This window comes from Cupressus sempervirens, chromosome 1, assembly GCF_028749045.1.
Source record: "Cupressus sempervirens isolate cs-2001-9-10 chromosome 1, ASM2874904v1, whole genome shotgun sequence".
NCBI classification, from domain to species: Eukaryota; Viridiplantae; Streptophyta; class Pinopsida; order Cupressales; family Cupressaceae; genus Cupressus; species Cupressus sempervirens.
The window spans coordinates 749,030,492-749,047,880 of record NC_143118.1 but is presented as its reverse complement, the minus strand read 5'-3'; the positions used below and the strand labels follow the sequence as shown (position 1 = coordinate 749,047,880).

Here is a 17,389-nt window from a genome sequence, read left to right as displayed (position 1 = left end):
GTTGTTGAGTCTGAGTTTTCCAGATATGAATATTTGATCCATGTATTTATAAGAAACCCTCTCCTCTTTTTGTGTTAGGAGTGATAGCTCTTCTAATGCAAACACTATGCTAAAAACTAATTGTATACAAAGTACAAACTGAGTATAAATAGTGCTAAGTAGGTCTCTGCCCTTGTTTATATCAACTAATGGGTGCATGAGCCTTTACATGAGTTAAAGCAATAAAAGAAGAACATAAGAAGAGAGAAGCCATGAGATGATCTGGGAGTCACTAAATCAATAAATCCATTTTTTCTCACAAAAATGAAAATCCTCCTTTTATTTTAAGAGAATTGAACAAAATCCTCATTTATCCTCAAAATCAAAACTTTTGGGCTCTTTCTCTTGTCTCTTATGATATATTTTCAATTTCACATTCATTCACCAGTCAAAGGTAAAAACCCAAATTCTTACCCCAACTCCTCCTAAAATCCTATAAATAGAAGGAGAATTCAAGAGCAAAGGGACCCAAATTTTAGGCTTTTGCATTATAGGCATATTCAGAGTTGTCATATTCAGCATATTAGCATTGTTATTCTAACAAGCTTATGTCATTTTGAATAGCATTTTAGCTTTGTTTTCATGTTATTTAGTATCATTTTAACCAGTGTTACCCCAGCGCTGGGGTGCGGCAGTGCGGGGGGACGTCGGGACGAGTTTCGGGTGCGGGAAAAAAAAAGCCTCAATTTGGGGACGGCAGGGGTGCGGCGGCGAGGGAGCGGGGGGGGTTCGGAGGGGGGGGAAGGGGTTGCATAGTATATATATAATACTATTAATATATATGATTGAAAATGCTAATTATGAAATGATACTTCAATATATTATATAACAATGTAACATTAACATACCAAATATAGTTGACTACAATGAATAGAGAATTAAAATGCGATTCACAAACCATAAGTTCAAACTTGATTCTTGAAACTTGAAATTTGAAATTTCATAACCATTACTATTACTAATGACCATTTGACAAATTAACTTAGTTCAAGATGCAAGATTCAAAATTCATTGTTCAAATATGATTTTATGAATATCATATATCATAAAGATGCTCATGATGACAATGAGCCGAATAGCATGAAACAGTGAAATAATAATAATGTTTCATAGCCATATCAAAGTGAGTGTAATCAACAAAATGACAAAATGCCAATAATGAGAATGGAATCATGATATCATCTCAAGTGCTCTCTAATCATCCCCTATGCCAAAGTCCTCATCACTGGAACTACTAGACTCCTCGTGGGTAAGATCCTGATCCTCCAAAGGAACAACAACTAGCCCTACAGTGGCTTCTGCATCGGCATCCTCATCAATCTGAGTTGGATCCTCTGGCTCCACATCCCATCGTGCTGAAGGGCTCTCCTTGTACTCGCGTGTCTTGCGATCTTTGAGCCGCAAGTGACCATGTACAGCAACCAGCTTCTTCGCTCTCTTAGAGGTAAGTTTGTTCCTCTTAAGAGAGTGAATGAAGCTATAGGTGGACCAATTCCTCTCTGCAGCCAAGGAGCTAGACACCTGAGATAACAAAGTTGAAAGTTACAACTTACAAGTTACAAACAAATGTTCATACAATTTGTAACAAATGATAAATGGTAAATCGATGATTAATAATTATTGAATCAATGAATCATAAATTAAAATCAACAAGGTAAAACTCTTCAAGTTAAGATTATAAAGGGCTGGAATTAGTTATTAGTATTACAAACCTGAGAAAGCAGTCGAATGGCTAGTGAGGTGATTTTTAACTTTTGTGACCCTTGATATTTCCACCACAAAATGGGATTCTTTTGTGCCATGGTTTTCAAATCCACCTTTGCAATATCCAAGTATCCTACAAGTTACAAGTTTTAAAGTTTACAACATAATATTAAAATTATAAATAACTTAAATAAAGTCATAACTTATAAGTAAAGTTACAATTAATTATTAAAAGAACGTATAATTATAAAGAGTTTAGAGCACTGAATCAAGATTTAAGGATTACCTGAAAGACTAGCAAATTCGGACCACTCGGTGCGAATCTCACAAGCAGTCTCAGTATCATACATTTTGGCAATGCATCGAAAGAACCCATTCTTCACCTCATCATCTCGAAGTGGTGTGACTCTACCAGGCCTAGGTATGTACCACTTCGGGTTCAATGCATAGGCAGCCATGTGCAAAGGAGTGTTCAACTTCTCCCACCTGCGGTGAATGATAGGCTCAATGTGCTCTGTATAGAATGCTAGAGTGGGGTCTCTCTCATGCACAACAGCCCTCATTTGCCCAAGCATGGAATCAATGCACTCATAAACCTCTCCAAGGCTAGGTGAATCTGCATCTCCATATCTGATCACCTGAAACACTGGAGTAATGATGGAGACTGTATTTTGCATCACTCCAAAACTGATCACTCTTCACTGTCTCCTTTACCCTCTTCCCCTGCTCTGTTCTGGACTCCGGCCATCGATTCCATTCTTGTGTCATAACCATGAGTTGCAATGGCTCTTGCAACTCAATCATTCTCTCCAAGAGAATATAATATGATGCATACCTGGTCTCAACTGGTTTCAGGAATTGCTTCTTTGCGAAGCTCCTGAAAACTGCATGTGATGTATGGTGATTGCAAATAAACATCTGCACCTCTCTCCCATCATTAACCACCTTTCTAATCCACTCTATTTTCCCCATGTCTTTGAGTGCATTGTTCATGGCATGCACACAACATGGAGTCCACCAAATATGCCTATAAGCTGCCTCAACAAGCCTCCCTGCAGCTTTGCACACATGTGCTACATCTGTCACAACTTGGACCACATTTTGTGGTCCAACCTCCTCAATGGCTTCCCTAAGCACATGAAACTGAAAATCAGCATCTTTACGATGCCCTGAACAATCAACTGCCTTCAAAAAGTATGGGCCCTCCGTGCATGTAACCATAATGTTGATGAGTGGACGATGACTAATGTCCGTCCACCCATCCATGATAATGCTGCAACCTGACTCCATCCAACATGCTTTCATTTGCTCCATCAAGATCCCAACCTTGTCATAGGCTCTATCCAACACTGTAGTCTTCAACTTGTGGTCACCTGGTGGCAAATATGATGGCTCTCCCTCATTCACTGCCATGGTCATCATCCTCACAAAATAGGGAAATCGAGCCACATGTGTAAAGATGCTATTGGAAAAGAAGAAATCACCAATAGCATCATCTAACCGGTCCCTTGCATGCATGTTAAATAAATGAGCAATGGGGTTACTATCACTACGACTTGTAGTTGCTTTCCGTTTCCCCCTACTGCTATCCCCTCCTGAACTGTGTGTAGGTGAGGAGAATGATGGTGTAGGTGACATAGTCCCTGCTCTCTGATGCAAGATACGAGTAGATGTATCTCGCTGCCCCTGTAACTGTTGTATATGCTATACCTGTTGCCTAGCAGACAAAGATCTAGGCACTGGAACTTCACTATCATCAGGAATGCCCCATAACTTATTCACTTCAATTTTGTATTTGACATTCTCAGGATTTGACAAGAATATGCATGGGTTCACACCATAGCCACTCCAAAAAAGGTGTGAATTAACTCTTGTAATGCTGCCAAACCATTCTGCTCCACATATATTGCACTTCCATTTGCGTGTGCCACCCCCTGAAAGTGTAGGACATGTAATTTTTGTAGCAAACTATTTAAGAGGAGACTTTGCGTCATAAGGACCCCTGGCATACTTCCTCGAAGTCTCTGAAGGGCAATCAATAGAAGGCACTCCTGGTGCAACATAAGGAGTCTCAGATTGACCACCTACATCAGCCCCATGATCACTTCCTTCAGGCTCAGGTTCAGGCTCATAATCAGATGCACTTGGCTCATTAATTTCCATGTCTTCTGCACTTTGGTCGGATCTAGAAGCCATTTATAAAACTGCATTTCACAAAATGAAAATAAAATTATAAAAATGATCATGATACATTTCAGCCCAAGTAAAAATAATATAAAACTTAAAACTTTACATATGCTGAAACGTTTTACTAAGTTACTTTCAAGTTTCAAGTCTCATTCTTGAATCTTGTTGATAGTTGATAGTTCTTAGTTCTATGATTCAGAATTTTTTAAATTTTTATTTTATTATCTATATTAATTTTTAATTTTTTTATTGTTCTTAAAATAAAAATATGGCAATATGGCATATGCTGAAATGTATTTAGTAAAAGACGTTTCAGCATATGCCATATTGCCTTATTGATATTTTTATTTTAAAATATCAATATGGCAATACGGCATATGCTGAAACATATTTAGTAAAATTAAAATACGTTTCAGCATATGCCATATTGCCATATTTTTATTTTTTAAAATAAAAATATGGCAATATGGCATATGCTGAAATGTATTTAGTAAAAGACGTTTCAGCATATGCCGTATTGCCATATTGATATTTTTATTTTAAGAACAATGAAAAAAATTAAAATTTAATATAGATAATAAAATAAAAACTCATAGAACTAAGAACTATCAAGATTCAACTATCAACAAGATTCAAGAATGAAAATTGAAAGTAACTTAATAAAACTAAATAGTAAAACTAAATACTAAATACTAAATTTAAAAATTATAAATTGATTTTTAAAACAAAAAAAACTAAGTAAAATAAAAAAACCCTACCTTGAAAGCTTGAACTTGAGGAGACACTTGCCAAATCAAACCTTCTTGCTCCTCTTGCTCCTCTTGCTCTTGCAATCCCTTGCAAAAACACCCACTAATCTCTCACAAGCTCCTCCAAACAATCTTTCTCACTTAGCTCCTTGTTGCTCCAAAATGGTGAAATGAAATGGTGAAATGAAAATGAGATCTATTGGTCTTATTAAGCCTTCAAATAGACCACATGGGACCCACACCCAATTAGGGTAAGCAAATTTAAAAAACAATAACAAAAAAAATTGCAAACACATGTTTTTTATAACTTTTTTGGGCCTCTTCTCGGAGCACCCCGCGAGCACCCAGGAAGCACCCCGCGAGCACTCGAGAAGCACCCGCGCACCTGGGAAGCACCCAACCACCACGTCCCACCTGGGTGCTCGACTGGTGCGGCGGGGGTGCGGCGGTGGAAAAGGTGTTGGCAAGGGTGCTCGAGTGCATGACGCACCCGCACCGGGTGCTTACGCGCACTGGGTACGTCAGGGTTTTGACCCGGGTGCAACACTGATTTTAACACATATTTAGCTCATTGCATGTCCATTTTGATAGTATTTTAAGAGTTGTTACTCGCATATGATTTGCATTTTCATCTTAGATCTTGTATACATACTGGTAGATCTGCAATTTAAGCATAGTCTCATTCTAGAATTGTCACTGAGATGCTAGTTTGAGAGCATTCTTAGCGGTTGTAATTAGGGAAACATGCAACGTTCGTAGAGTTTACATTTTGACAATGATTTCTTTGGTTTAGTCTGATTCATTGTCATTTTATCTGCACTCTGCATTAAGGTTTCATAAATATGTGAATATACCGTGTACACAGGTCTTGAGCGAACCAGAAGAGCTCTTACAAGTTTTATCATAGATTGATGCCAACATAACAAATTTTGCGAACACTAAACACAAAATTAATTGACTGGTTGCAATTGTGAGAATTTTGATTTAATGTATAGCAAATGACAAATTTCAGATTTAGAAGAATTGACACAATGAGAAAACAATTGTTCGTACATTATATCCTACGCACAATCCAGGAGGGTTTTATTGAATGAAATTTGCATAGAACAGAATCTGGGGGCTTCCAATGTGGCCAAATTGCTCCAATGAAGTTTATTTAAAACAACAATAATTACCAAAAACTATTGAACTAGATTTGCTAAAAATATACACTTGGCTTGGATGCAAAATTATTGAATTTCATTACTTTTGCCTCAAAAATTTACTGATTTGGAATGTGTACTATCTGAAACCTGATGACAAACTTTATTTGATGATAACACTTGTTGATGATGGATTCCCCACAATTTTCAATCCCTAACTACTGTTGATTGATGAATTTAGCACCATGTGTGCCTCCGAGGTGGTATGGCCAGCTATGGAGAGGTAGAACTGCTACAAATAATGGTATGGATTCCCTCTAAAGTTTCCAAACCCTCTCCAATCTGCACAATGACTCTAAAAATTCTGTAACAGATATGATTTGATGCACAATTAGGAATTAAGAATGAATCCCTCAGTTTTGTGATCTGGGGTATCTTCCAAATTCACCTACCTTCAAGGAGTTTTCATTCCTCAAAGTTGCTATGTAATGTTCCAAAGTCTGATTCACCTCCGAGATTGGGTTGTCCATGTGTGAATCTGGTGAACACCAGAATCCAACCCCAATTAGGTTCCAGAAGTTGTACAGTGTAGCTGGAATAGGCCGTATGGTGGGCACTAAAGGATGTACAGACAAGTCGATGGATGAAGGCCTAGTCGTATGGTAGTGCAGGATGGTCGTACGGTGCTTGTATGGAAGCCGTACGGCAAATGTCTTGAAAATCATACGATAGTGGGGAAGGGTTGTACGGTGCTTGTATAGTGGTTGCACGGCAAATGCCTTGAAGGCCGTATGGTAAGAGTGGATGCCCCTACGGTATGGATTCGGTTGTACGATGGTTATGGAGTGTCTGTACGGTGGTTGTGGAGTGTCTGTACGGTGAGGGATTTGAGGTTGAAACGATATGCCAAAGATAAACCGAATGCACACTTGCCACTACATAAACAATATTAGATATAAATGTGGTCCATACGCAAATATATTCTAGAAATAATGTGACTTGTAAACAATAATGATGCTCTGATTTGCCAAACCCGAGCAAGAAATACAAAGACGGAATAGGGTGAGTGTTAATTCCCACCAAAATCAGGAAAGCCAAGTAGGGAAGGTCTTTTACTTCCGAAATGGCAAGCAATCCAAAACTCCAACAGGAATTCGCAATACAAAGAAATAATCCAAATCGCATGCCAACTACTACCTACATGTCATGCTTAAATACTCGTCAAGGAAACTTTTTGAGGGTTTACAAAGATAGCCGACGGCTTCACCTACCTACGGAAACAATAAAAGTGGGTCCAAGATATATTAAATCAATCGGCCCATTAACAAAGGTTTGATTAAATATTTATTTTATGATGGGAACATTACATACTATGCTAGTGAAATGAATTGCAGAGCTCAATTCTCACAAAGTTGATTGTAAAAATGATTTCATGATGCCCAAAATAGCTTCCAAAGTGTTACTTTATTGGCCTCAAACACTAATTTTTTTTTAGGGTCGACTGCATTACTTTAGTTAAATTTTCTACTTAATTCCCTCAACCCCCTTAGGAATTCACTGACGTCGCCTGACTCCTAAAGGCCAATTCGTTGTTCCTCCTTAAAAGTAGGGATACCTTTAAAAATAGGAACCTCTCTCCAAACACTTGTAATTGCTCACTAGAATCCTACTCTTCTCTATGGTCCTTTGGGCGATTATCCGCTCTTGCCAATTCTCCCTAAAAAATAGGAAACCGCCCTAAAATATAGGAACTGTCGTCTAAAGGTCCAAAACAACTCCCAGAGCCCCTACGAAGCTCCATAACCCTCATAGTGAGTCCCCTAACCATGCCATTGACCTAAAAGAACTCACATAATAGGTCAACCCTCTGCTCATCTCTTGTGGCCTAAAAAGGAGACATTACATTAGACGAGTTGTCTAACAAAACTATTATTGATTTGAACCATTTACGAAGAGTATAAAATTATAAATAGAAATATAATAGAGAAACAGCTAAATCTACCATGAAGTAATGTCGACTCGTTTGAAGATGTTCTTCCATTCATTGTATTTTCATTACATTGCCAAATAAATAAAGCATTTTACTATGTATCATTCTACATGTGTGCATTATTCCTATGCTTAGGAAGCTGAATGAGTAGTGTCTGTATACACCCCTTACGAAGTCTACAAATTATTTCTATCTACAAAGAAAAGATTACACTTAGAAGATTGTACGAAGAAATTCTTCACTTTTGGTTATAATTGAGATATAAAGCATTGAATGCTACAAAATTGAGATATAAAGCATGGAATAAGTAAATCCAAATGTGAAATATCAAAAATATTTAGAGACAAATATAGATAGCTGTTGATTTCTCCCATGCTCTCAAGTCTCGACTACTCTTATCATTCTAACCTAGAGTTTCAGATTACTCATTTTATTCACTTTAGGTTTCCCTCCTACATTAAACCTCTTTGGTTGGTCTCATGATTATTAACTCTCCTGAAGATGCTCCAAGCACGGAAATCTCCCATTTACTGTTACAACTTACGACTCAACTGATCATGGATATCTACTCCCCACTCTAAATGATGCAATTTTCTTCTACTGCTCTATAACACAGTCAAAAGCAATTTGTTTTACCAGCTAAGAACTCTATTGCAAATCATCTTTTCAGTGGTTTTATAAAAAAGATATTTAAACTTCCTCTAAATTTCTCAAAGGAGTCTCTGAAACAAGGACAGGAACCTTTTCAGTGCCCACTGTTGGTTTACTAAGTATTAAAATAAAGAAAATCTAAATTTCAGTCTTTCTTGTGATGGCAATTTCCTATTCAGAAAATATAGCTTTTGACAGTCCATTCCAGAAGCAAGGGTAATTGTAAACCTTGTTTTTTCTGTTGAGAGACAGTCTGTCCAGATTCAATAGTATCTAGCTGGCTAATGAGATTGATTGATGTCCTGCATCACAATTGCCAAATGTATTGTTAAATTACAAAGTGATAGAAAATTTAGGACAAAAGTGAATGACTGTTAAAAAAGAGTCAAAAAGTTTGAATTTGAACTTAACAATGCATAGAAAAGGAATGCCACAGCTCATACAAACATAAACATGGCTACTTTACTGTCTTTTCAAAACTAATGCCTTAGAGGGCTTACATTGCTTCACATTCTGCAAGCTTTTTTGCTGTAACATACAAAGACCGAAGTTTCAGCCATAGCTTATCCTCATACTTCAGAGCAATCTCTGGATCTGCAATATATATCAATTTTTAAGAGGTCAAATAAAGTACAGAAGAACTGAGTCATGTCTTAGTCCCATTATTTATCAAAAAATCCAGAGCTGCATTAAAATGAATAAGGCATTGCTGTTAAAAACAAAGGGCTAAAAATTGTTTATGTACTCAACCAGTATTTGATTATTAAATCAGAAGGATAAGGATAACAGAGGATGAAAGGCAATTGAGAAGAAATGGTGGTGTACAGAAAGAAACATTTTAGAATGTTCTCAAACAATAAAACATTTACTTGTGCCATCCAAGAGACTATACAGTAGCAAATAAAAATAGTTCAAACTTTAAACCATAAGCACAATGAAAATTTATCAGCTTACATGCACATTGACAAGAGATTATAGTGAATTGTAAGTATAACAATCTGAATTTGTAGTGACCCATAACTATTGTAGGTAAATCCTATATTGTAGCCGATGGGTAGAATTGTATCCAAAAGGGCACGTGACGGTTGAGTCACCCCTTCGAGAAAGTATATGTACACCATTTAGAAGAGACTTTGGAACATCATCAGAATCATCATAATCATACTGTAAGCATTGGAGTGCGTATATGAATAAAGTATTTGTTTTGTGTTATATCTTACTGTACTACATGCGATAAGTATCCTTTTACCTTGTACAGTAAACATTTGGCGTTGTTGCCAGTCAAACTTGGAATGAAGTGTTATGAAGATTAATGCCGAAACTGCTTAACAAGGATAAGAATAAGACAAAAGATAAGGGCAAAATACGCACAACACAGGAAGTTTTAATTTTAGCACAAGAGGCGGAGCGCAGATAGAAGCCTTAGTAGATTACCAATGGACACCGAGGGGGTGAAAAAGCACAGACAGAGGGAGTGCATTCACCTAGCAAACCGAGGAGTGCCGAGGAATTGCTAGAAGAGACTCAATAGCGATTGAATTTGGTGGAAGAAACAAGGGAGGAGTTCCTTAACTTGTATACGCTAAGGGTAGAGAATCCGAACGGAAGGGAAGTAACTTGCACGGCTCGAAGTGCCAAAGGAGCATGAGCGTGGAGTGAACTCTTTGTTCCCGATGCACCTGGAACGAATACAGGCAGAGCATCGAACTTTGCTTGAGGAAGATCTTTTCTCACCAAGTAACGTGGTTGTTGGAAGTAGGCCGGTTGTCCGAAGCAGCGCGGTTGTGCAGAACAACGCGGGTGCTCAGAACAACGCGAGTACTTAGAACAACACAGGTGCGCAACAAGCACCACCATTTCAGAAGAAAGCAGTAATGGCAGGACCAAAGGAAAAATTGTTGAAGTTCAATAGTGACGGGATGACAAATCTGATCAGACACTACAAAACATGTGAAACAATATGAACGATGAATGGTGTAACAGACTAGGATGACTGGGTCCGACAGTTTCTGGCAACCCTGCAAAGTGCAGGGATTGATTGGTTTGCGGATGCCGATCCTCAAAAGCTAACTACATGGTCGAACATTAAGAAAGAATTCATAGCGAAATTCCAACTACTAAAGGATGATAATGAAATTATAGCAAAAATATACAATACAAAGCAAGAAAAGAATGAATTTATCTGTGTATATGCAAGAAGGCTAAAAGAGTTGGTGGGGAAGATGGAGAGCACACCAGCTAACAGATTAAAGAAATGATGGTTTGTTGAAGGGCTACGACCGGCACTAAAAAGGAAAATGAAGATTGTACCTCCATCATCGTACACAAATGCGTATAATCGAGCGATGGATTTGGAGAGTGGGCAAAAGACAAGCAAAAAGAAGAAGCACAAATCGTGATACTGAACATGACACCACTCCCAAAAGCAATAGAGGAAATAGGAAAGGAAAGCAGTGGAACAACTACGGCAAACCCAAAGCTATTGGCACTCACGACGAGAAGACATCCGGCAATAGTAGAGATGGGTATCCTGGGAACCGTACTTAGAAACACAATCTGAATGGAGGGTCAGGCATAAACGTGTTACCAGAGGATATATGGAAAAAGTTGAGACAACCTACATCGTAGTCACCTACATTTCAGTTACTCACTGTAGATCAACACGGAATCAAGCTGTTGGGAACCCTGATGGCGTAGCCAGTAACTATCGGAACGCAAACATTTCTATTAGATTTCATGGTCATTCCGCTAAAAAGAAGAGGGTATGACGCTATCCTTGGGCGGGGTTGGTTGGTGCAAGAAAAAGTGAAACATGATTGGAAACAAAATACCCTTTCCATGGAACGCAAAGGCAGAAGATTTGTAATTGACTTGCGCACAGATGGTAGGTGAGGAAGCAGGGTCGTCAAATTTCGAAAGTGAAGGCGAAGGTGACGATGAGGGAAAGAAGAGAATGGAACCTGACGAAGAAGAATTATTGAGATTAGGAGGGTCGAATGATGACAACCTAGACTTGGTGAACGACTTACTCCATTAGTAGATGGAGGATTACGAGCTCTTTCCAAGTTGTAACATGTTGGGAGTTTGAGGGAAAAGAAGGGAATGAGTTCCTGAAGGAGTATAGCGAAGTGAAGGAGGGAGAAGCACATTTAGATGAAACGTCGACACATACATTTAGTGATGGCAAACCTATAAAGTATGAAGAGCCTACTATAAAAAATAATAAACTTAGGAGATGAAGCCAATCCGGAAAATATCTTTGTGGGAGATGATTGGAATCCAGTCCTGAAGGCAACAACGTTCAAAATATTTATGGAGTACAAGGACGTCTACACATGGACATATAAAGATTTGAAAGGAGTACCATCAAAGTTATGTGTCCATTGGATACTATTGATAGAAGGTGCAATACCCGTACGAAAGCGGCCATACCGAATGAACAAAAATTATGCCGCACGAGTGACTAATGAGATCGGTTAGATGCTGGAAGCACGAATTATTTATAGAGTGCAGATGAGTGAGTGGGTATCACCGATTGTGATATCTTTGAAAAAGGACACCACGAAGATAAGAATATGCGTAGACTTTCGATGCCTAAATGCAGTAATGATTAAAGATCCATTTTCAATTCCATTCACCAATACCATTCTGAAAGAAGTTGCGGGGCATTAAATTTATTCATTCATGGATGGGTTCTCTGGATACAACCAAATATCCATTGTCGAAGAAGATAGGTTGAAAACAACATTCATTGTGGAAGATGAAGTATACGTCTATAACATGTCATTAGGACTGTGTAATGCTCTAGCAATGTTCCAGAGAATTATCCTACACATATTTGATAAAATGTTTGTTGGAAACTTTAAGGCATTCCTAGATGATTGATCAATTTTTAGCGCAGAGGATAAACATATAATAGCACTCCGAGAATGCATGGAGAGATGCAGACGGGCAAGACTGGCGCTAAATCCGAAGAAGTGTAGGTTCATGGTACCACAGGGGAAGCTATTAAGACACATAGTCTACAAAGCAGGGTTGAAGACGGATCTTGACAAAGTTTGTGTAATTTTGGATATGCCACCATTGATGGATGTATCAAAAGTAAAATCATTCCACGAACATATTGGATACTACCGGAGGTTTATCAAGAACTTTGTGAAAATATCCTACCCGCTAGACAAGCTAACCTACAAAGGCAAACCTTATAAATGGGAAGCGGAGCAGAATGAAGCTTTCGATGGACTAAAAATGAGGTTGGCCACAACACCGATCCTGGCTTATCCAAATTAGGATAAGGATTTTCATGTTCATGTTGATGTATCGAACTACGCAATTGGAGCAACACTGGCACAGACAGGTGACCACGGATTGGACCATCTGGTATATTTTGCAAGTAGACTATTATGTAAAGCAGAGAAAATTAATAGTACGACGGAGTGAGAGGCACTGGGAATGGTGTACGCAGTACAAAAATTCAAACATTATTTATTGGCAACACCATTTGTATTCTATGTAGATCATCAAGCACTACTATATATCGTAAATAAGCCGATCATCCAGGGAAGGATAAGTCGATGGTTATTATTATTGCAGGAGTTTACATTCAAGATTGTGGTGCGGCCAAAAAAGAGTCATGTAAGTGCAAGTCACTTGTTGAGGATAAAATCAAGAGAGCCACCGAAGGAGGTCAACAATAATTTTCCTGGCGCACAGCTATTTCAAATTACCATACTACCATCCTGGTATACGCGTATCGGGGAATACCTTTCGACAGGCCAATTTCCTAGGGAGATGCCACTGAACAAGAGAAGGAAACTGGTACTAAGGAGTCAAACATTTCAATTGATCGATGGGTTACTGTACAAAATGGGACTCGATCAGATTCTAAGGCTATGCGTTCTGGAGGAGGAAATTCCGAAGGTGTTGAAGGAAGCGCATGAGGGACCAGTAGAGGACACGTGGGGCTAGACACAACTATGCGGAAGATACTTCTAGTAGGGTTATCGTGGCCAACTGTGCACAACGACACCAAGGAGTGGGTTGTTGCATGCGACACATTGTCGGAGCGCTGGAAAACCACTGAAAAGGGACTTCATGCCTCTGAATCCTTCGCACGCGCAGGAGCTTTTTGAAAGATGGGGATTAGACTTTGTTGGACCTCTTAAGGTAAGTGAAATTAGAAGGTACAGGTACATCGCGGTGGCGACAAAATTCTTGACCAAGTGGGTCGAGGCACGCACACTACTGGACAACTCTGCAGTGAGCAGAACTAAATTTATTTATGAGCAAATCATCACAAGGTATAGGATTCTGCTGCAATTGACAAACGATCATAGGAAATACTTTGTCAATCATGTCATCCGACTACTCAGTACAGAGTTCACAATTTACCATTCTCTATCGAGCCCGTAGTACCCGACAGCCAACGATCAAGCAAAAACTACTAATAAAATCTTAGTCGGAGTGATTTATAAGTCTTGTGCAATTGAGGGAGAAGATTGGAAAGAAAAGCAACCATCAGCATTATGGGCCTACTGTACTTCATACAAGGTAACCACCTGACACACCCTGTTTCAGTTGATGTATAGGCAAGAGGTAGTGGTACCAATGGAGTTCATGGTACCAAGTTTAAGGATCGCAGTCAAGAACAAACTTGGGGATATGGAAAGCCTAAGGGAAAGATTGTATAACTTAAATAAACTTGACGAGCGACGATTGCAAGCACAATGGGCCACGTAGGTTACACAGAATAGGCAAAAAGTACGGCATGCCAAAGACTTAAAATTGAATAAATTTCAACCGGAGCAGTTAGTTTAAAGTATAATGGGCGTAACGAGATCAGACCAAGCAAATTTAAAGTTAAATGGGTTGGACCATACAAGATCTGCGAAGTTGGCGATAATGAGGCAATCAGATTATGGACGCTCAACACGAAGGAAGTAACCGATGCAGTGAACGGGTTGAAGTTGAAAATCTACCATGAAAGAAATGTGCCTTGGCGGATTTCAAAAAGAGAAGGATAAAAATAATAATAAAGAATGTATATATGTAAGATAGGTAAACGTAAATAATAAAGTTAAGCATATTTTCTTAGTTCAGACCCAGAACTAATATAGAAGAAAAGTACATGAGAAACGATAAAATAATAGTAAAGACAAAGTATCCTAAAATAAAAAAGCAAAAATGACTACCAGCAAAAAAAATCAGTGGTTGCCAGTGAAACGAACTGCATGCAAGTCAAAAAGTGTGAATTTCAATTATCATTATAACACCAATACACTGGCTCCCCTGAGATATGGAAAAAACCCTAAGAATTATGGACTAAAGCAAGGGAGAAACAGGCAATTTTCGTCTAAAAAGCTGCATGCACCCTCTTCCATTGCGATCGCAAACTCATTTTTGGCTTTAGACAAACCAGTCAATCCATCTGTGAAAAAATAATGGCTTTCTCCCCAACGGAAAGGCAGCACCAAACAATTTTGGGATCGGTCCCAGACATGAAGGTAACAACGCACCACAAGCATCTTCGGAAGCAAAAATAGGGATGTTTGGCTCGCGACCGATCATTTTTTCCACAAAAAATTCAGACCATCAAATTAGCTTTTACAATCATACCAAATACGCAAATTTAGGGTTTTTTCAAAAGCCGAAATCCTCTTTTAACCTAGCCCCAAATGCCATAAATCCTTCCAATATCCAAGCATGTATTCATCATTCCCCTATTTATCTTCCGCCCCATCGAAGGAAAGAAGTACCAAAGCCTATCGCCTCCATAAAACAACCGAATAAGGATCCTTCTCAAAAGCATTCTAAATCTGAAGAAAACATTATTATTATCAGTAATCATAACAACAAAGAGCACTGGCAAGAATGTCAAAAAGTAGGAATCTTCGCCTATTGGAATGGACCTATAGCAGAATTCAACAATCTGATAGATTGGTTGGAGGATTTTTGTGAACACCAGGTAAGTATTTCTCATTTCTCCGACAAACTAGCTTATATCCACTACCTAAATGAATTTGTTAAGGAAGATTTCTTATATCAATCTGATTGCTACTTTAAAGGATATGCCGTTAAATTTTTTGAATGGTATCCAGATTGTAAGGAGGAAAATCTAAATTTTATTATTCCAACCTGGATTACTCTACAGTCTTTAACTTCAGAGTTAATGCATATAGAAATAATTAGGAAAATAGGATTTTCAATGGGAGATTTGATAAGGATAGATGTTTCTTATGAATTTTGTAACAGTGTTAGATTATTGCTGAACCGTGAAGTAAATTCTTTTAATTTTAAACCTATTAAAATTATTACCAACTCACCAATATATAATATTAAATGTTTCAGAAAAGAGACTGAAATATTTGAGATTATTAGATTAAATGATGAAAGCAAAACAATATTTAAAAAGATACAGTTAACATCAGATCTTGAGGATGTCTTCCCTATGATTAGAATTAGAAATCGGAAAGAACAACAAAAGCACGAACTAAACTTCTTGAGGTCAACTCTAGACTTAGAAAAGGTAAAGTAGATAAAGAAGAAAGTCTAAAGAAAGCAGACAAGTCCGCTCAATCTCTCAACACAAACATTGAAAATTCAGAATCAACCCCAAAGGAATTCCCTGGAAAAATAAAAGAACTCGATCAGAAAGATCAGCAAACATTGACCAATGGGAAATTAGAAAATCAAGAAAAGAAATCTAGAAACAGCAATAAAAAAAGGAAGAGAAGTAAAGAAAAGAACAGGAAAATAAGAAAATTTCAGAATCCAACATGGAAAAATAAGGTTCAGACAAGAAAATAAGAGATTCAAATATGGATCTTATAGATGGAAATGTAAAATCATCTCAAATTATAGAAACACCAGAGGTTAAGCAATATTAGGAAAGTGCCTCAATAGATAGAACCCCAAAAGATAGAGTAGAAAAGAAACTCACAAAGTTCTGGCAAACCCCAATCCTCTATAAAAGCAATAGTGAAAGTAAGGCTAAGACAAGCAGCCAAAGCAAGGAAATTGGAAACATTACTCAGGATTTATATAATTTTTTGAACAACACGAGCAGCATTGAGGATTCAGATAAAGAAATTAATGCAGTGGATGAAGATGAGAATCTGGAACAGCTCACCAAGGAACTAATTCATGTGTTCAGTTTTGAGAATCTAGACAAAAGCATTACAGCTCAAAAAGAAAGCCTATTAAAGAGAGTGCTTAAGCTGGGTGAGAATGACTATACTTATGAAGATCTGAAAAAAGACATGTTAAGTATAGAAGAGGAAGATAAAAAAGGAGATATTGTCTAGATAATGAGGAGGAAGATAAGACAGCACAAAATTCAGGAAAAGCAAAAACTCTGAATATCATATCAGAACAAATTCTGCAAGAACTAGAATATGAGGAAGGAAGTGATATGGAAGGAAAACATTATAATACTCTTGTAAATGCTAAAGAAAATATAGAATAATTGGGTATTCTAATGAATCAAGAAGGAATCAAAGCTCCAAAATATGGTAAGTTAAAAGTCAAAAGAGGAAGGAAATCCTTGAAAGAACCGAAAGAAGCAAACAGGCAGGCAAAAGAGCAGCAAAAGATCCGTCAAATTTTCAATGCAGGGAAGGGGAAGGTCCTTCCCAAGGCAGCATGAAGATCACATCCTAGAATGCTAGCGGCTTAAACGCCCCTAGCCAGAAAAAGCTTTTATGTCAAAACTTAAAAGCCTTTGACTCTGATATAATTATGTTACAAGAAATCAAATTAAATAAGGATGAAGGCATCAGGCTAGAAAAGAAACTGAGCAGATGGAATTCTTACCTACAAGAATCCAGAGGAGCCTCAAGAGGTTTAGGAATAATCTGGAATCCTAGGAAAGTCATCCTCAACATCATTAAATCAAGACACTCATGGATTAGCAGCAAAATTAAAAGTAT

At 37.9% G+C, this 17,389-nt stretch overlaps 1 protein-coding gene across 2 annotated transcripts in view; it reads right to left on the bottom strand.

Annotated features, from left to right (window-relative positions):
- The window catches only part of LOC149580067 (uncharacterized), a 263,193-nt gene that overhangs the window by 213,099 nt on the left and 32,705 nt on the right, over window positions 1-17,389 (bottom strand). For both annotated transcript variants that reach the window (XM_089788903.1, XM_089788910.1), the window contains 2 exons: window positions 8,963-9,056; window positions 8,691-8,764 (listed from right to left, as the gene is read on the bottom strand). In XM_089788903.1, the coding sequence (XP_089645029.1) occupies window positions 8,691-8,764; window positions 8,963-9,056 (168 nt within the window). The remainder of the gene's footprint in view (window positions 1-8,690; window positions 8,765-8,962; window positions 9,057-17,389) is intronic.